General features: G+C 53.6%; 1 protein-coding gene across 1 annotated transcript; it reads left to right on the top strand.

The window, feature by feature from the left end:
• The first annotated feature begins 96 nt into the window (after positions 1 to 96).
• Positions 97 to 20,215, top strand: CHST13 (carbohydrate sulfotransferase 13). Its single transcript, XM_003894051.5, has 3 exons — positions 97 to 1,306; positions 12,247 to 12,329; positions 18,656 to 20,215. Exons 1-3 carry the CDS (start codon positions 1,210 to 1,212, stop codon positions 19,499 to 19,501), a joined length of 1,026 nt encoding a protein of 341 aa, XP_003894100.2. The 5' UTR covers positions 97 to 1,209; the 3' UTR covers positions 19,502 to 20,215.
• Positions 20,216 to 24,668: the final 4,453 nt, after the last annotated feature.

A 24,668-nucleotide genomic window follows, 5' to 3' on the forward strand; every position in this document is an offset into this window, starting at 1 on the left:
GTGGAATAATAGACACTGGAGACTTGGAAGGGTAGGAGAGTGAGTGGGGTGGGAGGGATAAGGAATTATTTAATGGGTACAATGGACATTATTTAGGTGATGGTTACACAGAAAACCCAGACCTCACCACTGTATAATATATTCATGTAACAAAACTGCACTTGTGTCCCTTACATTTATACAAAAAAAACTCCAAAAAACCTGGAGTTTAACGCAGTACCCTATCCCATGCACTCACACTGCTAAATGTTGTCTCCAACACACTCATTCGCACACACAGTGCCAGCTGCACCCTCTGGTTCCCTGCTAGCCTGACTTCCGGGCAGCAAGACCCTACGGTTAGGCGTGGGCTCCCACTCACAGGGCTAGCTGAATGTGTGTGTCTTTCAAAGGCTGGACTTTACTCTCACCTCCCCTCCTCCACCCCCCAACACACACACACACACACACACACACACACAGTCCCTGGCAAGTCCTCAGTGCTCACATGGTGCCCAGAGAAGTTGTGGGTGACACGCTGAGGCACAACAAGCTCCATTCCCCGGGGGATGTAAGCTGAGACACTCCCTCTCTGTCCAGAGGCTAGCGCCATCTGCACGAGCTAGATTCAGGCAGGACCTGGAAACCCCAGAGAAAAGCAAGGGTACAGGGAAAGCAAGCTTTGGGTCGGGGAAGGAGGGACACTGTTAGGCCTCCTACTGAGGGCAGGGGTCCCAGAGAACCATGGACAGGGCAACGCTCTACTAGGCTCCTTGGTTCATCTCGGATCAGCCCTTGGGCCCCTGGCATCTAAGGCAGCAAAATGGCAAGGGGACACCGCCCGGGGTGGGGCACGCCAACGCGACAATACCTCTTGGCCTTGGGTGGATAACGGCACCCCGGGGCAAACGCTAGGGGCGGAGCCTAGGGGCGAGGGGCTTCCCCAATCAGTCTCCGCCCTCGCGCCCTGGACTTCGGCCCCATTCTATCAGGTGAGGGTGCAGGCACGAAAAGAAGACTGGGCCTGCCGCCCCACTCTGTCCCGTCTACTCAGTCCCCAGCGACTCGCAGGGGCTCCTGGGGCTGCGGTCCAGTTGCTGTGCTCCCCTGCCCTGCGCTGCGCCGCGCGTCTTGGTAGGCGCTGCGCTGCCGGGGCCGGGTCCTGGGCCAGGGCGCCTCTGCCCCCAGCCGGACCCAGCGGACTGTCCGCCGCCGCGCGCCCGGCACAGCATGGGGAGGCGCTGCTGGCGGCAGCGCGTGCTGGCTGCCGCCTGTCTAGGCGCCGCGCTCCTGCTCCTGTGCGCCGCGCCCCGCACCCTGAGTCCGGGTGAGTGCTCGCCGGCCCAGCCGCGCAACCGCAAGCAAACGCTTCCCAACGCGGCCTGACCCCTCCACAGCGGCGGGGACACCTGCCGTCTCCTTCCTGGCTGGGGCTAGGAGTGGCGGGCAGGGGCGCTGGTGGGGCACAGAAAGGCCCTAGACGCCCCCACGAGCAAAGGCTCTTGCTCCTTCTCCGGAGTTATCTCCCCACTCCCAGAGCAGTGACTATTTGGGTCCCACAGCCCGTGCCTGGAGACCGGGGTAAGTTGTGGGGAGTAGAGGGCATTTGGCCAATCCAGGAAGGCCGTCTCCCTTACCTTCGCCCCCTTCCCCTGGGCAGCCGGGAGCCCCTGGACGTGAGCGCTGCTCGGCCCATGAGCATAGGAGGGGAAGCTTGGGCCACTCGGTCGGGTCCCTCGGTTGTCCTACTGTGCAGTGGGTGCCACTCCCTGCTCCACCCTGAAATCCACACCGGGTAAGGTTTGGGACTCCTGTGCACCCACCTCGTGGTCTGGCTGGGGAAACTGAGGCAACTAGTCATGACTCTGCAGAGCTGAGTGCCCTGGGCTCCACCGGTGCTGAGTCTGTGCTCTGAGTCTCTCCTCAGCTCATGTGAAGCCTCCCATCAACCCATTTCACACAAACCGAAGCAGGCCAGAGAGGTAGGGAGACGGGTGTGGTGGCAACATGCTGGCTACACAATCTCCTTGGGGCTGGAGGGGCCCAGCCAGCACCCCGGCCTCCTGACTTCAGGGCTGTTTGCCTTTCCTTGTATGTGGTATGTGTGCCAGGTGGGACGTCTCAGTCTACCTCCCCACCCCCAGTGCGGGCTCTGAGAATCCTGGGCCCCACCCTTGGACCCTGGCAGACACAGTCCCAGGGAGTAAGTAACTAGGTCCAGGGTGGGCTGGGATGTTGGGCAGTGGGGGTGGGAGTGGCCCAAGACTTGAGGATATCAGGACTTGGGGAGGCCTCTGCCCACTCCCCCTGCCCCTCATACTGCCCCCTCCCCTTTGTGTGCCCAGAACACAGCAGGTCAAACCTGGATGCCTCCCCAAGCCCATGGGATAGGGCTGGGGTCTCTCCTTCCAACACCCCCACCACCCCTTCTGTGAGCTGGCTAGCGGTGTAGAGCAGACAGTCTCCTGGCAGTCTGGGGTGTGGACTCAGTGTCTGTGGCTGCCACAGCCTCTGTCCACCCAGTCATTCAGTAGACAGATGTTTACCCAGTACTAAGACAGGGCAGGGCTTGGTGGCTACTGGCCCCTCAGGGCTCAGTGTGGGATGTTAGAGGACACCTGAGCGCCTGGGTCCTGGGGAGTGTCTGCAAAGGAGCATACATCTTTGAGTGACCGCATGGAGTGTCTGTGTCCCCATGTCTCTGTGGGGTCTCTCTCTCCGGTCACCTACTCTACCCGGGTTTGAGGGATGAGAAACAAACCAAGGTACTAGTCACCTTCTGGGCTTTGTTCCTTCTGACCTCGCTCCCTCTCCTGCAGAGCCTGGGAAGAGACAGCAGGTGTTAGGAGGGTGGCTCCAAACCTCCCTTCCCAGCCTCTGTGCAGGCTGGGCTCTGCACCTGGCCTGTCCTACCCTTTGCCATGACCTTCTCACCCAGCGTCTCAGAATCTCTCTCTGTTTCTGTCAGGCTCTCTTGTACCTCTCCCATGGCCTGTTTCCAGCCATCATGCTTTGTGAGTGACCCTGGGCGAGCAAGAGTTAACCAGACCAACCTATCCGGCCTCTCCCACTGGCTTTTCTCCCTCCCAAGCCCTGAGCTGAAGTTTTGGCTGAGACCATGCTTGTGGGCCTGCAGGTGGCATGCAGGGAGGGCACTCAGCTGGGAAAGGTCTTTTCCTGCCAGGGTAGTCCTGCTGGAGGGGCATCTCCTGCCCTTGGCCTCTGGAAATGGCCTCACGAGGGCCTGCAGTGTCTCTGCAGCCATGCCTGAGTTGGAAGGGATGTGGTCTGTGCCCTGTGAGGGCTTCTGGCCTGGGAATGAGGGCTCCAGAACCCAGGAGGAATTTCAGCCCCTTCTCCCTGAAGGGCAGGCCCAGCACCGTCCCCTCCTTCTCCAGAGCAAGAGGTGCTGTCATAAGTTGGGCAAGGGGCCACTGAAGGGCTACTGGCTCAGGCCTGGGGATCTTGCTGCCCCAGGGAGCTCAGAGACATTCTAGTAGGGGGAGGTGTGCGGCAGCCCCTCCACACCCACAGCCTCAGCCTCAGGGCTCCACCACCAGCACTGGCCTCATGCCTAGGGTCCCAGGGAGGAGGAGATTCCAGAAAGGTGGGGCAGCTGCCCAGAGCACCACTGCCCTCATCACCCCACCCTCACCCCCAGTGCCCAGCGGCAGCGCCCAGCGGCAGACCCCTGGGTCTCCTGCGGCCCCTTGGCTCCCTCTGTGTTCTTGCCTGGGCATGGTGGCCATGCTTCCCGTGGCTGGCACACCACGGACCACAGACCTGTTGGTTGCCTGCTCATGCCAAGCATATGTCTAGGTGCTGAGAGACAGTGGGGAACAAAACTTAGAAATCCCCCTGCCTCGAGGAGCTTACATTTTTAATAGGAAAATCCAAGATCTCAGCTCTATGTCTTCTGCCTCTGAGACACTGGAGAGAGCAGTGTTGGCACTAGCCCCTTTCCCCCATTCCACTCCCACGGCCGCAGGGCTGAGCATCTGTCCCAGTGTTTGGAGTCACAGGTGTTCCTCTTGGAGCCAGGCGGGCCTCTGCATCCCATCCCAGCCCCTGCTCACCCCTAGGCAGGCAAGGAAGCTAAGACCGTGGGCCACCCGATGGCACACAGTGGTAGCCTCGGTGAGGACAAACCCAACCCAATTCAGACTCCCTGCAGCTGGGAGGGAGTGGGTCTGTGCCTGTGACTGAAAAGGCCAGGTGCCTCTGCCTCGGACAGGCATAGATCTTGGGGTTCAGATCACACCTCCAGCTGTAGTTTAGCTTTTCTCTGCCATAGCCTCACTCTCAGCTGCACAGTTCAGCAACTCCAACCCAAAGCCAGAGAGGGCTCCTTTGCCACTGATTCCAGCCAAAGTCCCAGGGAGGCGTCCATTGGCCTGGTCTGGGTCTCAAGTGCCCATCTCAGAGCCAGTCAGGTGGCAGGAAGGGCTGGGAGGCTGTGACTGGACAGGCGTAGGCCACATGCCTATCCTAGCAGGTGGCGGAGGCGGAGGGGAGCCTATCGGAATCACATGGGCTGAAGGCCTGGCAGGCTTCCTCCTCTGGTGGGTGGGCAGAAGGAGTGGGAGAGGCTGCTGGGGCCAAATTGGTAGATGCTCTCCGTGCTGCTGTCCATCTTCAGGTACTGCTGGAGTGTCCCAAGTTCAGAGGATGTCCAGAGAGTACCGTGAGAAGAGGCAAGCTGGCAGCTGGGCAGCTCTGCAGAACAGGAACTGGTAATCCTGTTTTGCAGAGGAGAAAAGATCAAGAGAAAGGAAGTTGCTTGCTCAAGTCAGGAAGTATGGGACCAGGATTTAAATCCCAGCTGAAACCCCAAATCCTTTTTCTTTCCATTCTACAGGGCAGGGGCACTTGTGTTGGGCTTTGAAAGCTGCATAGGAGTTTAACAGGTAGGAAAATGAGGAGAGGAAACTGCAAGCAGAAGGAATGGCACAGAGAAAAGCATGGAGGAGTGAAATGGCCTGGGGTGTGAAGGGATGTGCTGTGGGTGGGGCTCTGGGTCCTCGAGAGAGAATGGTGGGATGGGAGGCAGGAAGATACTCTAAGTTGGGGCTCAGTCATGAATAGCCTTGAATGGGATGCTAGGGTCTGGGGTGTTCTTCCTATGGCTGTCAGAGGGCATCGGTCTTTAAATAAATAGTCACTAGCACTGGGCAAGGCACAGGGGTTACAGAAAAGCAAAAACTCTCCTTCCCTGTAGAACTGACCTTCCAGAGGGGTCAACCTACACAGAAATCAAAATATTTCAGCAATAAAGACTGCTGTGGCTGGAGCCGAGTGGTGAACTGGGAAGGGTGGTGGTGTACTGGTGGGCCTGGATGGGAACCAGGGTTTGCTGTAAGTAGTGGGAAGCCCCATGGGTTTAGAGATCACCCAGGTGGGGCGAGGAGAAATAGGAAACAGGTGAGGTGTCTCTTTCCAGTCTTAGTAATTGTCCCAGGGAGAGCCCTGGGGCCTACCCGGGGCTGGCTGGGGGCAGGGAAGGTGGAAGTGGGGATCCGGAGGGTTCTGGAGGCACAGCTGACGGCACTGTGCCCACGGAGGATCTGGGCAGACTGGGGTTCCATTCCAGATGGTCTGTGGAGTTCCGCAAATGGAGTATGAACTAAATACACATGGAGAGATCTCTAGTTCTCTCCCCCTAAACAACAGAATTGCTTCTTATAATACGCGAAGGGCTTGTCCGTGTCCCTCCCTTGGGCCTGATCCCCAGAAGGAATGTCCCTAACTCTGAGACATGCAGGTCACCCCAGAAGGCCCCTGGGGGAAGGAATGGGGCAGGGCAGAGGCCCTCGGAGGCCATGTGGGAGCCCATGCCTGCTGGTGGGAGATTGCTGGGGCCTGGCTGCCCTGCTTGTCTGCTCTTGCAACACTGTGACCTGCTGGAACTTATTAACCAGAAGCCGGGTGTCATCATCTCTGCTTGTTTGACTGGGAAGTCTCCAAACACATGATGGCTGTGCCCTCACCCTGCACAGGGCGTGAGCCCTGCTTTGGCTGAGGTGGGCGTGTGGAGGGTGGTGGGCATGCCGAGGATGATGGTCGTGCTTCTGTTGTAGGTTTCCAGTGTGGTGTTTCGCCCGGTATCTTGATTGGCAGAGGAGGCCTTGCAACATGATGTGTGCAGGTGTCCTTTGTGCAGCAATCATGTGGCCTCGAGCAGCTCTCTCTGCTCTCCCTCCCTGGGCTGGTATTTCCTCGTGGGTCAGTGAAGTGGGGCCCACTGGCCTACGGGTGCCGTGAGGGGGGACAGGTGTCAAGGTCAGGATGAGGGAGCACCCAGAGGCAGGACAGCATGGATGTTAAGGGTGCAGACGCTGGCACCGGTGGCCTGGGGTCAAATTCTATTTCTGGCACAGCAAGGAAGCTGTGAGGCCTCGGGAAAATTTCTTTGCCTCAGTTTCCCCCCATCAAGTCGGATAATGATGGTTTCCACATGACAGGGATAAGTATGTCAGTGTGCACTAAGCACCTGACACTGTGCACTAAGCACCTGCACCCCCCACCACGCTCTGTCTCCTTCTGTCTCTTCCTCCTCTTTCTCCCAGCCTCAGGCCCTGTCATCCATCACTGTTTCCCTGTCTCTGTTACTGTTTTTGGCACTCCTCCCGTCCCTCCTCCCCTCCCATCGTCCTCTCCCCCTTCTCTCCCCTGTCTCCCTAACGTCCTGCTGGTTTTGTTTCCTTTTTCTAAGCAGTCACCGCGTGGCTTTCCCTGTGCCGCTCTGGGATTGGCCTTCTGGGCTACACTGCCTGGCTCTCCCTCTCCTGTCTGCTCCACTGTCCCCTTGGCAGGGGGTGGCAGGGAACCTGGGACCTAGGGCCCAGTGGAGGGGCTGGGGTACAGAGGACACAGGCAAGGGGGTTTGGGATGATGGGGTGGAGGAAGTGGATGCCCCATTGTGGCCCTGTTTGGGGCCAGTCCCCAGCTAGCCAAGTCAGGGTTGGACCCAGGGATCCACAAGATAGCCCCCTTCTGACCTCCTGTGCCCATCTGTCCCTCCATGGCAGCCTGCCTGTCTGCAGGGCCCAGGCTCCTCGGGGCAGGGTGGGGCTGGGTGGAGGTGGCCCAGCCCTGTAATCACTGGCCGCAGCTATTCTGGGCCTCTCTCTGGTGCCTGCTCCCTTTTCCTTTCTACCCACTGGCCCCTGGGGTCTGTTATGGTACCTACTTTCCTGCAGGCTGTGGTTTGGCCAGGAAATGAGAGGTCTTATGCAAGGGCTGGCGTTTCCAGAAGACTGGGAGCCTCCGAGTAGCAGGACCCTGGGGCGGAGACAGGCCTGGGTCTGCTTGTTAGTCACTGTGACTGCCCCTCCACCCCCTGCCCACAGAACACAGGCTGCTGAACACCAGTTCTTCCTCAGTCCCCAGCCACAGTCCCCAGGAAAGGGACACGTCTCATCTGCAACGTGGCGAGAAGGTCAGGCCTCCTCTCATGGGGTGCCTGGCTCTGTCCTGCCTGGTGTGGCACCAGCGGAGCTCCCCATGGCTGCTGCTAGACTCAGGCCAGACCCAGCCTGGGTCTCCCCGCACCTGCATGACTAGCCAGCATTGCTGCCCTCTCCTGTCAGCCTGTCAGCTCCTTTTCTGATGACGGTGTCGTTCCTGGGACGTGTCCGGCAGTTTAGATCCCTGACTGTCTGGAGATGCAAGGTCAAATGCTGGGCTGGTCAGTGGCCTGGAGACACAGGCAGTCCTGAACCTCCGAGGGCCTCAGCCTCCTCTGCATGCCCTGGTCACTGGAGTCTGGCCCTTGTTCCTGGGCCTTACAGGATATGGCCTGGGGCGCAGAGGGGGCCTGAGGCAGGCAGGGGGCAGCAGGACCCTGGACAGTGGGCTTCAGGTACACGCAGCAGGGTTCTGGACGATGGGATTTAGGTACATGCAGCAGGGTTCTGGAGGCCAGTGCAAGGCCCGTCCAGCTGCCAACTGTTCCTTCCATGAACCTCTGTTTATTCAGCACAGACCATGTTCTGCCTGCTGGGCACTGCACCGGTGCAGCCGGTTCAAAGCACGCTCCCAGACCAGCAGCCGCAGCCTCACCTGGAGCTGCTGGTAATGCAGATTCTTGGGCCCCGCTCCACAACCTGCTGGACCAGAAACTCCAGAGGTGGGGCCAGGGACTCTTGAGTTTAATGGGCCTCACACAAGCTGAAGTTTGGGAACCACTGCTCTAGGTCAGTTTGCCAACAGACCAGTTTCTCAGATTTCCCAAGTTTACTAGTGTGCCAGAAGTTTGTCTCAAGTGAATAGATTCTTCTTAGTGACATTTATAGACTCTTCATTTGGTTGAAGGCCAAGGATCACAGAAGCATTTATTCTTCTCTTCTCACATGTTCCTGAATTCTTGAACATATTCTTCTTATGAATATTCAATGTTTTTATGAACTCTTACGGACATATTAAGACAGCTATTTCATATAAATGGAATCGTGTCTTAGGTGACCTTTTATGTCTGGCTTCTTTCACTTAACATAACGTTTACAAGGTTCAGCCACACAGAAGCATGAGTCAGTCCTTCATTCCTTTTATGGTCAATTAATAGCCCATGTTAAGGATATACCGCGTTTTCATTATCCATTCATCAGCTGATGGATTTGGGTGGTTTCCATTTTGGGGCTATCACGAATAACGCCAATGGGAACATTTGTGTACAAGTTTTTGTGTGAACAAGTTTTCAGTTCTAGGAACATACTCAGGAGAGGAATTGCTGGGTTGTATGGTAATTCTAAGCTTAGCTTTTTAAGAAACTGCCAAACTGTTTTCCCTCATGGATGCGCCACTTTATATCCCCACCAGCAATATATGAGGGCTCCAATTTCTCCACATCCTTGTTATTTACTGTCTTTTAAAATAACCATCCTCATGGTGTTGATTTCTATTTCACTAATGGCTAGTGATGTTGCGCACCTTTTCATGTGCTTATTGCCGTATGTATATCTTTGGAGAAATGTCTGTTCAGATTCTTTGCCCACTTAAAAAATTGGGCTGTCTTTTGTTGTTCCATTGTAAGAGTTCTCCATATGTTATGGGTACTAGTTCCTTATCAGAGAGATTATTTGCAAATATTTTCTTCCAACTGTGGATTGTCATTTCACCTTCTTGATAGTGTGCTTTGAAGCACAAATGTTTTTAATATTGATATAGTCTAATTTATCTGTTTTTTAAATTTTTGTTGCTTTGTGCTTTTGGCATCGTATCTAATAAATCATCACCTAATCCAAGGTCATGGAGATTTATGTCAGTGTTTTCACTTAAGAGTTTCATAGTTTTAACTTCAGTGTTTAGCACTATGATCCATTTTGAGTTAGTTTTTCTTTGTGGTATGAAGAAGGGGTACAACTTCATTCTTTTGCATGCGAATATCCAGCTGTCTCAGCACCACTTATTGTAGACTGTCCTTTCCCTATTGCATTGTCTTGGCACCCTCATCAAAAATCAACTGACCATAAATGTAAGGGTTTGTTTCTGAACTTTCAATGCTATTTCATTCATCTATATGTCTCTCCTAGCCAGCACCACACAGTCTTGATTATTGTAGCCATATAGTAAAGTTGTGGTATCAGGAAATGTGAATCCTCTAACTTTGTTCTTTTTCAAGATTGTTTTGGATATTCTGAATCCCTTCAATTTCCACATGAATTTAAAGATCAGCTGTCAATTTTGGCAAAAAAGGCAGCTGGGATTTTGACAGGAATTGCAAAGAATCTGTAAATGACTTTGGGGAGTATTGCCATCTTTACAACGTTAAGTATTCCAATCCACAAACCTGAAATGTCTTTCCATTCATTTGGGTCTTTAATTTCTTTCAATGGTGTCTCATAGTTTTCAGTGTACAGGTCTTATACTTCCTTTGTTATCAACTTCTTCTTTATTACTTTATTATTTTTGATATTGTTTGATTATTCATTGCTAGTATATAGAAATATAATTGACTTTTGTATATTAATATTGTATCCTACAACCTTGCTGAACCCATTTATTAGCTCTTATGGTTTGTGAATTCTTTAGGGTTTTCTATATATATAGGGTTATGTCATCTATGAATAGACATAGTTTTACTTCTTACTTTCCAACCTGAATGCCTTTCATTTATTTTCCCTGACCAATTACCCTGGATAAAACCTCCCATACAATTAATAGAAGTGGCAAAAGCAGGCACTCTTTCCTTGTTCCTGATCTTAGGGAGAAAGCTGCCAGTCTTTCACTATTATCTGAGGGTTTTTCGTTGATGCCCTTTACCAGTTTGGCAAAGTTTCCTTCTATTCTTAAGCTGTTCAGTGTGTTTTGTGATGAAGAAGGGTATTGGATTTTGTCCAATGCTTTTTCTGCATTTCTTGATAAGCGTGTGGGCTTTTTTCTTGATTCTATTAATATAGTGTATTACATTGATTGATTTGTGTATATTTAGCCAATCTTGTATTCCTGGGATCCATTCTACTTGGTCATGGAAAATAAACTTTTTCACAGGATGTTATTTTTGGTTTGCCTGTATTTCTTGAGAACTTTGCACTTATATTCATAAAGGGCATGGTTCTGTAGTTCCCTTTTCTTGTGATGTCTTTGTGTGGTTTGGGCATCTAGATAATACTGGCCTCATGTAATGAGTTAGGAAGTGTTCTCTCCTCTTCTGTTTTTTGGAAGAGTTTATGAAAGGTTGGTGTTAATTCTTTAAACATTTAGTAAAATTTACCAGTGAAACCCTCTGATCCTGGGCTTTTGTTTGTGGGATTTTTTTTTTTTTTTTTTTATTAGTAATTCAACATCTTGACTTGTGGGTCTGCTGAGATTTTATATTTCTTCTTGAGTCAATTTCAGGTATTTCTGTCTTTCTAGGAATTTGTCTATTTCTTACATGTTTTCTCATTTGTTAGGCTACGTGTGTTCATAGTTCTCTTGTAATCCTTTCTTGTTTCTTTAAGGTCAGTAGTAATATCCCCTCTTTCTTTCCTGTTTTTAGTAATTTGAGTCTTTTCTATTTTCTCCTTGGTCAGTCTAGCAAAAGCCTTGCCAGTTTTTGAGATCTTTTCAAAGATCACCTTACACCTTATTGGTTTATTAATATGCATCATCATCATATTCATGAAAATGGGATCCAGAAGCATATGACCATATATATTGGCTATATTACTGAGAACATATTAATATTAATTGACTATGCTTAAAAAGATATTCCTTAAAAAGATTTTAAGTAACGGAATACACTTATAGGTAAACAGATTTTTACTTACAATAGTTCTAGGAAAACTGAGGATTGTAGCAAGGAGACAGATAGAGAGCATCCCTGTCCTCAGCCAGGAGACAGACAGACAGCATCCCTGTCCTCAGCCGGGAGACAGACACACAGACAGCATCCTTGTCCTCAGCTGGGAGACAGATAGACAGCATCGCTGTCCTCAGCTGGGAGACAGACAGACAGACAGCATCCCTGTCCCCAGCCAGGAGACAGATAGCATCCCTGTCCCCAGCTGGGAGACAGACAGACAGCAGCATCCCTGTCCCCAGCCAGTAGACAGACGGCATCCCTGTCCTCGGCCGGGAGACAGACAGACAGCATCCCTGTCCCCAGCCAGTAGACAGACAGCATCCCTGTCCTCGGCCGGGAGACAGACAGACAGACAGCATCACTTTCCTCAGTCGGGAGACAGACAGACGTCATCCCTCTCCTCATCTGGAGATGACTGAACCTCCTTCCATGCGAAGCAGCATATTCCCTGATGGGGAAGCACTGCTGCCACAGGCATCCACAGTGGGTCACCCAGCCTAGCAAGGTGGCACTGAGAGGCTGCAACCTACTGTGCCATCTCCACTGTTGCCCAAACCTTTCTGGCTGCCCATACACAGGATCTGGGGGTGCTGGGCAGCCAGCCAGCCTGGTGAGCCCCACAGGGGTGGGGCATGAGGCCAGGGCAGATGGCAGTGGGTGAGGTTGAGTGATCTGGCCTTTCCTAGAGGGTTGGTGGGCTGGGTATCACCTTCCCACTTGTCCCCTCTTGCTTGGTACCCTCCAACTTTGGAGGGTAGGACATGGGAGTGGGAATGACACAAGACACTACCCTGGTGTAATTCTGCCCCGTTAGTACCCCCTGCCGTTCCCCATTCCACCGTGCCCCTAGGAGGTAGGCAAGACCCGGGAAGGAAATTGAGTGCCAGAGGTGGGTCAAATTTGCCTAGATGGGTTGGCCAACCCCCCAGTTCCACACAAGTCCCTCTGATGTGGTGGCTATGCCTCTCTCCTTATGCCCACAGTATTTGGAAACAGAGCCCTGGGCTCCAGCTGGCTTGGTGGGGAGAGGAGAAGCCCCCTGCAGAAGCTCTATGACCTGGACCAGGTAGGTGGACAGACCCTCAACCCAGGCATGCCCCCCTCCATCCCAGCCAGGAGCCTGACAGCAACAGTGCAGACCTGTTGGCATGAGACTGGACCCCACACTGGGGCATGGAAGGGCGTCCTCCCCAAACCCAGGCTTTGTCAGAGAGCACTGACAAGGGCAAATCTTGGGGGTAAGATGAGAGACCTGGGGTCTCTACCTACCTATCTTCCCATCCATCAACAATCTGAGGCCAGGCACAGTTCTTTGTGTTGCAGATAAAAAAGAGTCAAAACAGACCCTGTACCTGCCCTCAGGAAGTTCACAGTCTAGTGGGAGACCAAATCTCAGTGCATGCTGCAGTGGGGAGGTGTGCAGGGACCCCCAGCCCCGGTGTGATTCTCAAGCAGATGGACCAGGCGGTTCGCTGGCCCACACACCCAGCTTCAGCTGGGGGCCTGTAGGGACCATGCACAACCCCAAACACACACATACAACTGTACCCCACCACCAAGAACCCCACACTCTGGTTGTCTCTCTCTCTCTCTCTCACACACACACACACACACACACACACACACGCAGAAGTACTTATTCAGACAGCATGTATTGAGCACCCACTGCATGCAGACTGTGTTCAGGATGCTGAGATCCAGCAGCAAGCAGGTCAGCCAGGTCCCTCCCCTAGTGGAGCCACCAGTTCAGCAGGGGAAGATGTCATCCGATCACCACCCACACTAATACTTAACTAATTCTGCTCTAAAGGGGAGTACGAGGTGCAACAAGAGCTCTCCTGAGAGGGTCCTAGTTTAGAAGCGGGAGAGGAACTCCTCTCCAAGGAAGCGACATTGGAGCTGAGACTGAAGAGCAAGAGTCAACAGGCAGACAGGAGGGGCCGAGCACCACAGGCAGAGGGAATAGCTGTGCCAAAGGTCTGGTGGGGAGTGGAGGACAGGAGAGGGAGCACTAGGGGAGCCTGGAGAAGTGGGGGCAGCACGCAGGCCCTGCATGTGTGCAAGGGTAGCAGGGAGTCATGGAGGTGATTTTTTTTTCCCCCGGAGACAGAGTCTTGCTCTGTCTCCCAGGCTGGAGTGCAGCAATCTGCAAGCTCACTGCAAGCTCCGCCTCCCGGGTTTGAGCCATTCTCCTGCCTCAGCCTTCCGAGTAGCTGGGACTACAGGCGCCCGCCACCGCGCCCGGCTAATTTTTTGTATTTTTGGTAGAGACGGGGTTTCACCGTGTTAGCCAGGATGGTCTCGATTTCCTGACTTCGTGATCCGCCCGCCTCGGCCTCCGAAAGTGCTGGGATTACAGGCGTGAGCCACTGCGCCCAGCTGAGCCATGAAAGGTTTTAAGCCAGGAAGGACAGCATCAGATTTTCACTTTTGGGGTATCCCTTGGACTGCTGTGTAGAGAAAGATCAGGGTGGTGTTGGGTAGGTGGTGCTCACCAGATCCTGAGGGCTGAGCCGAAGGGGCTTGTGGAGCTCATCTGGCCCAAGCCTACGAGCAGGTAGGGAGGCCTTCCTTCACAGAGAGAGTGACTGACTGGCCCTGGGCCACACAGCAGGCTGACGGTAGGACAGGCACTCAGTGGGCACTGGGTTCCACTAGCTCTGGTGGCTTCTCAGGGGCAGATGGCCCTTCACGGCCTGAGGACCCTGTGACCATTGGGTGTCAAGTCCCTGGAGGCTTAGCACCTTGCGGCTGGAGAAAGTAATAAAAACCATCTGGCCAACAAGTGCTGATCTCGTGCCAGGCCCTTTAGTTCTGTGGACTCATTACGGCAACCCATAAGGTGGGGCCGTTATTGCCCCTGTTTACAGACAAGGAAACAGGCATGGGGAGGAGTGAGGACGGGAGCTGTAGGTGCAGCCCTGGACAGTGGACATAGGTCCAGCTTTAGAGTCCCAAGGGGCCTGAGTTGGAGCCCTGGCTTCCCCACTGAGCGCTGTGTGACCTCAGGCAACTCATTTCCCCTGAGCCTCAGTTTTGTCTTCTGTAAAATGGGTATTCATGGACCTATGAGCAACAGCAGTGGCAGCCCAAGCTGCTTCCAGCCATGAGGACAATTAGTGCTCACTCTTGAGCTGCTCGGAGACCAGCAGCCCAGGGTTCAGCAGCAGCCAGCGTGCACCATCGTCCTCTGGATGTTGACTTCTGTTACAGAGCTGGCCTCCTGACTGTAAGAGACTGCCAGGGCTGCAGACACCTCACAGGAGGGCATCCCAGGCAGAAAATGAGTGGTGGGGTAAGGGTTTCCCCTGACTTTTCACCCTAAGGGAGTCTTTCTTGGGAGCCATCTGGCTAACTTCCCCTGATATCACCTCAGGCAGAACCAGGCCACATCCCCCCGGAACCCCCGGACCCAGTGCTTCAGCAACAGCACACGAAGCTGAAGATCCGGCTCCCCGAGGCTGGGCTCATGCCCTGACACAGCCGGGGTCTGCTGGCAAGGAAGGAGGAAGACTGACAGGTGGCCGGATGGCCAACATTCCCTGCCACAAGAAATGTGTTGGGTCATCTAAAAGCTGAAAGCAGACCTTGACTGTGGGCCCCGGGAGGACAGCCTCTCCTGGCACCAGGTGGAGCTAGGCTTCTGAGGTCAGCCCTGACAGTGGAAACAGGGTCTCCCAGGTGTCCCCAGACCCCCACAGCATGGCTGGACCTGGCAGCCCTCCCATGGTGAGGGTGGCTAAGTGATTGTCTTATTTCACTTAGCATGATGCCCTCAGGGTTCACCATTTCTCAAAATGGTGAGATTTGTTAAATGTAAGCACGTGACATGGCATTTGACACTACAGAAGGTTAGGTACAGTGAAGAGTAGGTCTCCTTGTCCAGCACCTGTCCCCTCAGAGGCCACCAGGTTCCTGGGTGTCCTTCCAGACATGCTCTAGGTGTGTAAGTGTAAGTAGTGTACACTGGTTTGCCGTGTGCTTATGGTAACTTCTTCAGAATCTCACCTACAGGCATGTCTGTCCTATGTCTGTCTGCCTCTTTTCATTTTGAAAAATTTAAACGTATGCAAGAAGTAGGGTTCAAGGAAGCATCGCCTTCCCACCACCTATGCCCACCTGGGATGATTGTGAAGCCAGTCCCAGGCTTGTGGATTCTGTGACTAAGTCTGAACAGATCTCTAAAAGAATAAGTCTCCCCCCACCCACCCTTTGTGAAACGGTTTATATTTCCCTTTTTCAACATCAGTGTGAAGCCCTGTTCTGCCCTCTTTGTTTCACTTAGTGATCTTATGACGTCTGATAGTTTTGCTGTGGTCAGAGTACAGTGCAGGGTGCAGGAGTGTACACGGACACACACACACACCACAAACACACCACACACACTGCACACACACCACACACATACGCACCCCATACCACACACCCCACATACCCCACACCATACACACACCACACACACTGCACACACACACCAATAAGACATCACACACACACCACATATATACACCACACACACTGCACACATACCACACACACACCCCACACGACACACACCACCCCACACAACACAAACCCGCCAACCACACACACCACACACACACTCCACACCACACACAGCACACACATACCCCACAGCACATAACACCATACACACCACACACCCCCCACATCATACACATGGCACACACCACAGACACCACACACCTCACACATACACCACACATACCACACACATACCACACACACAACCTCCCACACTACCCCACACACACCACACACACCCAACCACACACACCACACACACACACTCCACACCACACAGCACACACACGCCACACACACCACGGACACCACACACCACAAACACACATACCACACACACACCACACACACACACCCAACCACACACCACACACACTCCACACCACACAGCACACACACACGCCACACACCACGGACACACCACAGACACCACACACCACAAACACACATACCACACACACCCCACACACATCACACACAAACACCCACACCACAGACACACCACACACACACGCCACATCACACACACACACACATACCCCAAACCACACATGCACCCCAAGACCCCCTACACACCACATCTATACCTACATAACTCACAAGTATTACCTACATTAATACACCACAAACGCCACACATTCCCACAAACCACAGACACACCCACACAACACACACTCCACACACACACCACATACGCCACACACAACTCACATTACACACACACACCCCCCATACACACACCACACACACACAAACACCACACACACCAGACACAATCTCACAACACACACACACCATGCACCACAGGTGTGCACCACACACACCACATACACACACACACCACCTACCAAAAGTGTGCACCACATGCACGCACCACATGCATACCAACACACACCATACACAAACACAAACACACCACACAAACATTCATCAACCAATAATAACTCCATAAATAACATACAACACAAACCACATGATAATAAACACACACACACCAATAACACACACCCATACATGCACCACAATACACCAATACACACACATTGACACACATATGCCAATACTAACCATGCCACACACACAAATGCCACCCATGCAGGCCACACACACAACATATGCACACCACACATGCACTCCACACATGCACTCCACACACCAGAGACATCATGCACCACAGGCACACACCACACACGTGTACCACACACGCACACCACAGACGCGCATTCCCACCCCACTGGCATCAGACCCTCCCAAGCAGGCCCTGGCTCTGGTGTTCCCCCAAAGGCTGCCTTGGCCTCCTCTGAAATGGAAACACCCTGAAGGCTTTTTTCTTAACTGAGAACTTACATACCATACAACTCACTCTTTCAAACCCTACAATTGGTTTTCAGCATTTTTACAAGGCTTTGTAACTATCACCATTATCTAATTTTCAAACATTGTGATCACCCTCAAAAGCAGCCCAGTGTCTATCAGCAGCCCAGTGTCTATCAGCAGCCCAGTGTCTATCAGCAGTCCTCTACAGTTCACTCAGGTTCTAGTTTTGTTCTCTCTGGATGTGACTGCTCTAGGGACCTCACTAGGTGGGACTGTTTGGCACTGGTCCTTTTGTGATTGTCCTATTCGCTTGGCATAACATCCTCCAGGTCAGCCCATGTGGCGGCATGTGTCAGCACCGCATTCCTTTTCATGGCTGAGTCATATTCCATTGCATGGATGGCTGCATATATTTGCCTACTCAGCACTGCACACTTGGGTTTTCTGGCTAATGTGAATACTGCTGCTATGAACTTCATGTACGAGTTTTTGCATGACGTATGTTTTTAGTTCCCTTGAGAATATGCCTAGGACCAGAATTGCTGAGTCACATGTTTACTGGTTTTGAGGAACTGCCAAACTGCTTTCCACAGCTAACGGCACCCCTTTACACTCCCACCAGCAATGCGTGAAAGCTCCACTTTCTTCACATCCTCAGCAATTCATTATTGTCTTTTTAATTATATCCTGAAGGCTCTTAATGTAATTTTAAGAAGTTAAAACACTTTCTTTTATGAACTCTTACACAAAAAATCATAGGCAGGGGTGTTAATCTTGGAGGTAAGAACCCCAGGTGGGGCAGGAGGGATCTGAAGAAAGGGGAGCTGGAAGCATGGAAGCGCGCTGGCCTGGGTCTCTGCATGGCTGAGGCTGCGAGGGGCTGCGGACCTAATTCGGAGAGCGATGAGGCTGCTGGCCCGCAGCAGGTGCTAGGTTAAAGCCAGTCGGTGTTCCTTCTCATAGGAGGGACAGGCTCAGAAGGGGCAGGCTTCCTGCCCCAGCTCTGAGATAAGAATTTGCTGGGGGAATAAAAGGAGTGAAGGTGCAAAGGAGAGTGCTGACTGGTAAGTACAGAATCAGCCCATTTATTATTGAGGCAAAGCAGCCCGACAGCCCACAAGCAGCTGCAGTTTTCAGTTGGGTGTGGAATTAAACAGCGCTGCTTCTTACGCAGCATCCTGCTTTTAGTAAACAGCGACGAGTCCATGTGTGCCCGTACTCACACGGAGTGCACTCTGATGCCACAATTCCTTATCACTCCTCCTCTGAGTGCCCCACAGCATACATACCCAGCGCGTCCTTCTCCCAGCCTCAGCAAGGTCAGAATCTGTTTCTCCCAAATCCGGGCCCAGGACAGATGCCCGGGCCCTAAACCACACAGTGATCAGTGGCAGCCCTGGGGTTCAAATTTGGGTGCCCGACCCAGCTCCTGCTCCCAATTCTCGGGCGCATCCCGCCGGGGCAAAGCCAGAGTCAGGGAGCCCGCGCTGCCCTGACGCGTCCCCTTGTCTCGTCCCCTGTCGCCCGCAGGACCCGCGCTCTACCCTGGCGGAGGTGCACCGGCAGCGGCGCGACCTGCTGAGCAGCGCCTGTAGCCGCCACACACGCCGGCAGCGCCTGCTGCAACCAGAGGACCTGCGGCACGTGCTGGTGGACGACGCGCATGGCCTGCTCTACTGCTACGTGCCCAAGGTGGCGTGCACCAATTGGAAGCGCGTGCTGCTGGCGCTGAGCGGCCAAACCCGCGGCGACCCGCGCGCCATCCCCGCGCACGAGGCGCACGCGCCCGGCCGCCTGCCCTCGCTGGCAGACTTCAGCCCCGCTGAGATCAACCGGCGCCTACGTGCCTACTTGGCCTTTCTGTTCGTGCGAGAGCCCTTCGAGCGCTTGGCGTCGGCCTACCGCAACAAGCTCGCGCGCCCCTACAGCGCTGCCTTCCAGAGGCGCTACGGCACACGTATCGTTCAGCGCCTGCGGCCACGCGCGCTCCCGGACGCCCGGGCCCGCGGCCACGACGTGCGCTTCACAGAGTTCCTGGCTTATCTGCTGGACCCGCGCACGCGGCGCGACGAGCCCTTCAACGAGCACTGGGAGCGTGCGCACGCGCTCTGCCACCCGTGCCGCCTCCGCTACGACATCGTGGGCAAGTTCGAGACGCTGGCGGAGGACGCGGCCTTCGTGCTGGGCCTGGCCGGCGCACCCGGCCTGAGCTTCCCCGGACCACCGCGGCCCCGGGGAGCCGCCGCCTCCCGCGACCTGGCAGTGCGCCTCTTCCGGGACATCAGCCCCTTCTACCAACGGCGCCTCTTCGACCTCTACAAAATGGACTTCCTGCTCTTCAACTACTCCACCCCTTCCTACCTGCGGCTGCACTAGCGGTCCTGGAGGGCCTGTGGCCACACGGGGCAAGTGCCTTTCCGACAGGAACCCCGGGGAATGCAGGTGCTGCTGGCCCCAGGACCCCTCTTCAAGAGCCACTGCGTGCACTCACCTGGCCGCTGGCCCAGCGGGTGCAGGGCACACTTGGCCGGGCTTGGGGGCAGCCCATCTCCCGTGGCCCTGTATGCGTGTGCCTGCTTCGGCCTGTCGCTTGAGGCCTGCTTCCTCCACTTGCTCCAGCTGACAGGCACCTCTCCAGGCCCCGTAGATGGGCAAGGACTTGGTAACCAGGGTTTTAGGCTTTTAAAGGCCATTTTGGGGGGTCAGCCCTGCCCCTGAACCTGTTCATGGTGCATCAGAACAGAATGCTGACAACAGTGTCGGTGTCGCCCGAGCCTGTGCCCTCCCCACCTGGCCCACCCTGGCAAGGACAGGTGTGGCCAAGGACGAAAGCCCTCCCTTGGCTGGCCTCACGATGGGGCCATCCCGGGAGCCAGCTGGGAGCTGCCTTCCACTGCCATCGGGCCTCCTCTGCTCTCCCATGCGGCTGGCCCTGCCCAGGCACCGCCTTCGGTCTCAGTCTGGCAAGACGCTGGGTCTTCAGGCTCCATGCCAACAGAGCCCCTGGTGCAATGCAGTCACAGGTTTTATGGGACTTTGGTGAGCTGGGCAGTCATGGTTTTGAAATAAATGTATTTTGTTACTTTCTGATTTGTTGGAGTTTCTCTGCTTCATTGGACCATTTTCTCTGGGAGCCTGCAGCTGTCTGATCTCGAACCACTCCGTCTCCAAGCCTTTGTTTCCCTGTTGCCAAGTGGCATAAGAAGATCAGATGAGAGTGCCCACAGAGCCTGGGTACCTCCCAGTGGTGATAGGAGTGAGGGGCTACATGGGGTGTAAGGTGAAGAGGGTGCACTGTGTAGGGGGTGCTAAATTCTGGCACTGACAACTTGAAGAACATCTACTCTTTCACCCTGACCTGGGCCAAAGACTGAAGCCCACACCAGCTCAGCCAGGCCTTGGGCCTTGTGCTGCCTCCCACCTTCGTGCGTGTGTGACTGTGAGTGTGCATGAGTGTGTGCGTATATGAGTGGGAGAGTGTGCATGTGTACATGAGTGTGTGAGTGTTGTGTGTGTGAATGTGTGAGTGTGGGTGTGTCTTGGGCCATTTGTCTCTGAGCTCCCCCAGGGCTGTGTCCAGAGGCCCTGCCAGCAGGAATGGGGTGGCCAACTCCAGTGGACCTGGGAAGGGGCTGCTGCTGCCACTGGTTTCCCCATGAGGCCTCCCCTGGCCTGGGCCCTTCCCCCACAGGAGGGACACACAAAGCCCAAGGCCTTGCACCATTTCCAGGGCTCCCTGGGTGCTATGGTTTGAATATTTGTCCCCTCCAAAACTCATGTTGAAATTTAATCCACAATGTGGCAGTCTTGAGAGGTGACCCAACCATTAAGAGGCAATTGGGTCATGAGAGTTCTGCCCTCACGGATCAATTATTCCATAGGTAGATTAATGGATTGATGGTTTAATGGATTGATGGGTTGATGGATTAATGAGTCACCATGGGAGTGGGACCAGAAGCTTTATAAGAAGAGTAAATGAGACCCGTGGTAGTGTACTCAGCCCCCTCGCCACATGATGCTCTGCACCACCTCCGGACTCTCCAGAGCCCCCGTCAGCAAGAAGGCCCTCACCAGATGCAGTCCTTAATACTGGGACTTTTCAGCCTCCATAACTGTAAGAAGTAAATTTCTTTTCTTTATAAATTACCCAGTTTCAGGAGCTCTGTTATAAGTAACAGAAAAAGGACTAAGATATTGGGCCAGAGCCCTACTGTTTAGCAACAGGCTGAGGAGGGAAGGGTGGGGCCTTGGCCACACTGGGGCCACTGTCTTTGTGAGGGGCTCCCTGGCCCTCACAGGCTCCCTTAGAGGCCACACACGCTGTGTTCTAGGCCACTGTGTGCAGTTGTTGCACACCCATTTCGATGACACATGCCTTTGTTTCTAGCTCACTCAGCTCCCACACAGCCCCCGATGGGACCTGTTTGCTGAAACTGACACCAATCTGAATGTCTCACTCCCAGGTATCTCACAATTAGATGTGCCCTACCTCCTGCTGTCATGCCCTCAGCGTCTGGACATGCTGGCACTTGTCACATTCACAGTCCCTTGTGTGGGCAGCTACTCCACTGCTCCCCCACTGATGTCCCCATGTGCAGACACTGCAGGCACCCAGTGTCACGCAGGTGCCATATCCACCATATGCAGCCCTGCACCCTCTGCTGTGTGTGCAGGGCCATAGCCCAGGCCCTCGAGGACTGAGGGAGTTGGGGCAGCTCTGGAGGCTGTTCTTGGGGAACTCCACCTGCTCTGGCCTGTTTCCTCTCTGGCTGGTGCCAGAACATCTGTGTCCTCACAGATCACAGGATGACCACCCTGTGGGGTCCCAGCTGGATCACTAGAGGATCCAAGAAAGACAGAGTCACATGTGCAGAGCTGGACAACACAGGGGGGTGCCCAGGTAGTTCTCCATCTGGCACCTCCTTCAGGCAAGTGATTGTCAAAACCATAGTCCAGTGCCCACAGAGGGCTGATGGCACAAACCCAAGGTCACGCAGCATTTTAACTTCCTTGACATTATCTTTTACTTCCCAGGTTTTCAGTCTCTTCAAGTTGGACAGTGCTGGTGGGACACTTCCCAGGATGGGATGCCATTGCTGGTTTGGGTTACAGACTTCTTTAAAATAAGTGTAAGTGTTCTTTTGCTTTTTTTCTGGCTTTCATTGTCAGGAAAATGTTAACCAAAAAATTTTCTGCAGTTATGGGGTAGGGTTTTTTTGTTTTTTGTTTTTTTCCAGTTTTATTCTGTGTCTTCATCATCCAGGCAGCTTCCTGAGAGGGATGTTTCCAATGCTTAAAAATTAAAATAAATCCCTGGTTTCTCACAAACAGTGAGATTTCATGCATTATTGTTTTAGAAGCACAGCTGAATGCATCTGTGGGCTTCAGCAATGAGTGCGACAGCAGCAGGGTGAAGGCAAGGCCCAGGGCTGCTGGGTGCAGCTCCAAATGTGTGTCACCAGCACACTCCAAGGGGTCAGTGGGCCCAGATCTCAGGATGCCGCCTTTCCCCATCATGCTGCGGCTCCTGCATGAGGAAACAGGTGTGGTTGTCTGGGACAAAGGCTTGATGACAGTCGTTTAAGGTGTTTTCTGTTATCTAGAGGAAGGGGGCTCAGGGCTGGTGGGACAGAGGCTCCATTGGGCCACTTGAAGCCCAGGACCCTTCTCTTTTGTTGCTCCCCAGTCTCTAGGGCCTGGCCCTTTTCCCTGAGAGTGAGCCATTCACTTTTCAAGTATCCCAGTGTCGAAGGGAAAAGAAGGGCACCCAAGTTTGCTTTAAAGACACAAATTGGACGGTCCATTCCATTTCCAGTGCAATGCCATTGGCCTAAACCTACCTCACTGCCATTCTCAGTGGCAAGGGAGTCTGGGAACTGACAGCCAGTTTTAGGTCGGGTGCGTCAGTGGGCTCCCTGGCATCTGCAACCCTCCCACAGGCTCCCTCTGACCACCAGGCCTCTTGGCCTGAGCACAAGAAGGTTGGGTGTGCAGGAGTTAGTGCCCCCTGGGAGCAGTCCTCACCCACATCTGATGGAAGTCGGGGGATAAATGCTTCAGATTTTATCCCTGCATGAAGGACACTGAGACACAATCTGCATGGTGCCCAAGATTTCCCCGCAGGGACTGGGCAGCAAATGCCCTCAGTGGCTGGTGTGGACTGAATTATGTTCTCCCGAGTCTTATGTGGAAGCCCTCACCCACAATGTGATGCTATTTGGCAATGGAGCCTTTGGGAGGTGAACAGATTGAGATGAGGTCATGAGGGTGGGGTCTCCATGGTGGGATTACTAATCCCACCTCAAAAGAAGAGCCACTGGAGAGTCCTCTCCGTCTCCCTCCCTGCCTCTCCCTCTCACACAGGGAGAAGGCAGCCATCTACAAGCCTGGAAGAGAGCCCCTATCAGAGAACCAAGGCATTCAGTACTTTCACCTTGGATGTCCAGCCTTCCTTGGAACTGGGAGAAAATAAACATTGTTTAACTACTCCCAGCCTATGGTGTTTGCTACGGTGGTCCCAGCAGACTAAGCTGTGGTTGCCAGCTCAAGAGCACATTCCTTGTCCGGTTCGGTCCCTTCCCTGTCTCCTCCCTACTTCTCTATGAGCTAACTGGGATTGTCCCTCACATAAACTACTCACACTCCATCCTTGCTTCCAGAGCTGGTTCTGCAGGACTCAGGCAAAGAGGGAATCAACCATAATTCCATGACGACGTGCTGATTTGTTCCACTGGTCTTAAATGCTAGGTTAGTTTGGATTCTTTTCTGTGGCAATGCCGACGTGTTGTTGCATACCCTCCTCCTGCATGGGTGTGAGTGTGACTGCAGGTTAAACTGCTAGGAGAGGGTCCACACCCCCCAATGCACCTCCACCGTGCCTTTTCCTTTCCACCTGTGGATCTGTGTTTGACTGTAACTGCTCACAGCCTAGGGGACCCAGATGGCCTCACTGAGAGGCAGGGCACAGGGCCTGTGTTGCTATCTGGGCCGCTGCATGAGCATTTCTAAAGTTTATGGAGTAGCTGTGCTTAAAGAGTATTGCTGCACCATCCCTCTCCTGTTAAACATTTCAGCTGTCGCCCGCTCCTCGGCAAGGGCTTCCATGTGGTGCAGCTTCCTGGGGGCTCATTTTCTTCTTTGTAGGAATAACATGCACATAAACCTAAACTTGGTGCACAAGGCAGGGGCTGCAAACACATCCTGGCTGCCCTCAGATTCTTCCTTTAAACGCCCAGGAGAGGAGGCATGAATTAAAGACCATGTATGTTTTTATAATTGACTCTGGATTCAGGTAATGAGTTACCAACCTTTTCTACAAACCACCACCAACTTTGCTATCACGAGTGGAAGAGCAGGCAGCCAGCACTTCCGCCTGCTCCAGCCCCAAAAGCTCTGGACCCTGCATGTCGTGTAGATGTGGACCAGAGGGAACCTGGAGAGGCTGGGAACTATCTGGAAAATGGTCTGGCACGAGCTGGTAAAGGAGGCGCTCAGGAGCCCTCCAACCAACCAACCAGCAAATCCTATCCTGGGTGGGGGAGGG

Source organism: Papio anubis, chromosome 2 (genome assembly GCF_008728515.1).
Source record: "Papio anubis isolate 15944 chromosome 2, Panubis1.0, whole genome shotgun sequence".
Lineage (NCBI taxonomy): Eukaryota > Metazoa > Chordata > Mammalia > Primates > Cercopithecidae > Papio > Papio anubis.

Excerpts from the sequence above, each read along its gene's own strand:
- CHST13 (XM_003894051.5), top strand. The coding sequence starts at position 1,210 with ATGGGGAGGCGCTGCTGGCGGCAGCGCGTGCTGGCTGCCGCCTGTCTA. Across the intron at positions 1,307-12,246 it reads GCCCCGCACCCTGAGTCCGG|TATTTGGAAACAGAGCCCTG; the intron begins GTGAGTGCTCGC and ends TTATGCCCACAG. Across the intron at positions 12,330-18,655 it reads AGCTCTATGACCTGGACCAG|GACCCGCGCTCTACCCTGGC; the intron begins GTAGGTGGACAG and ends TGTCGCCCGCAG.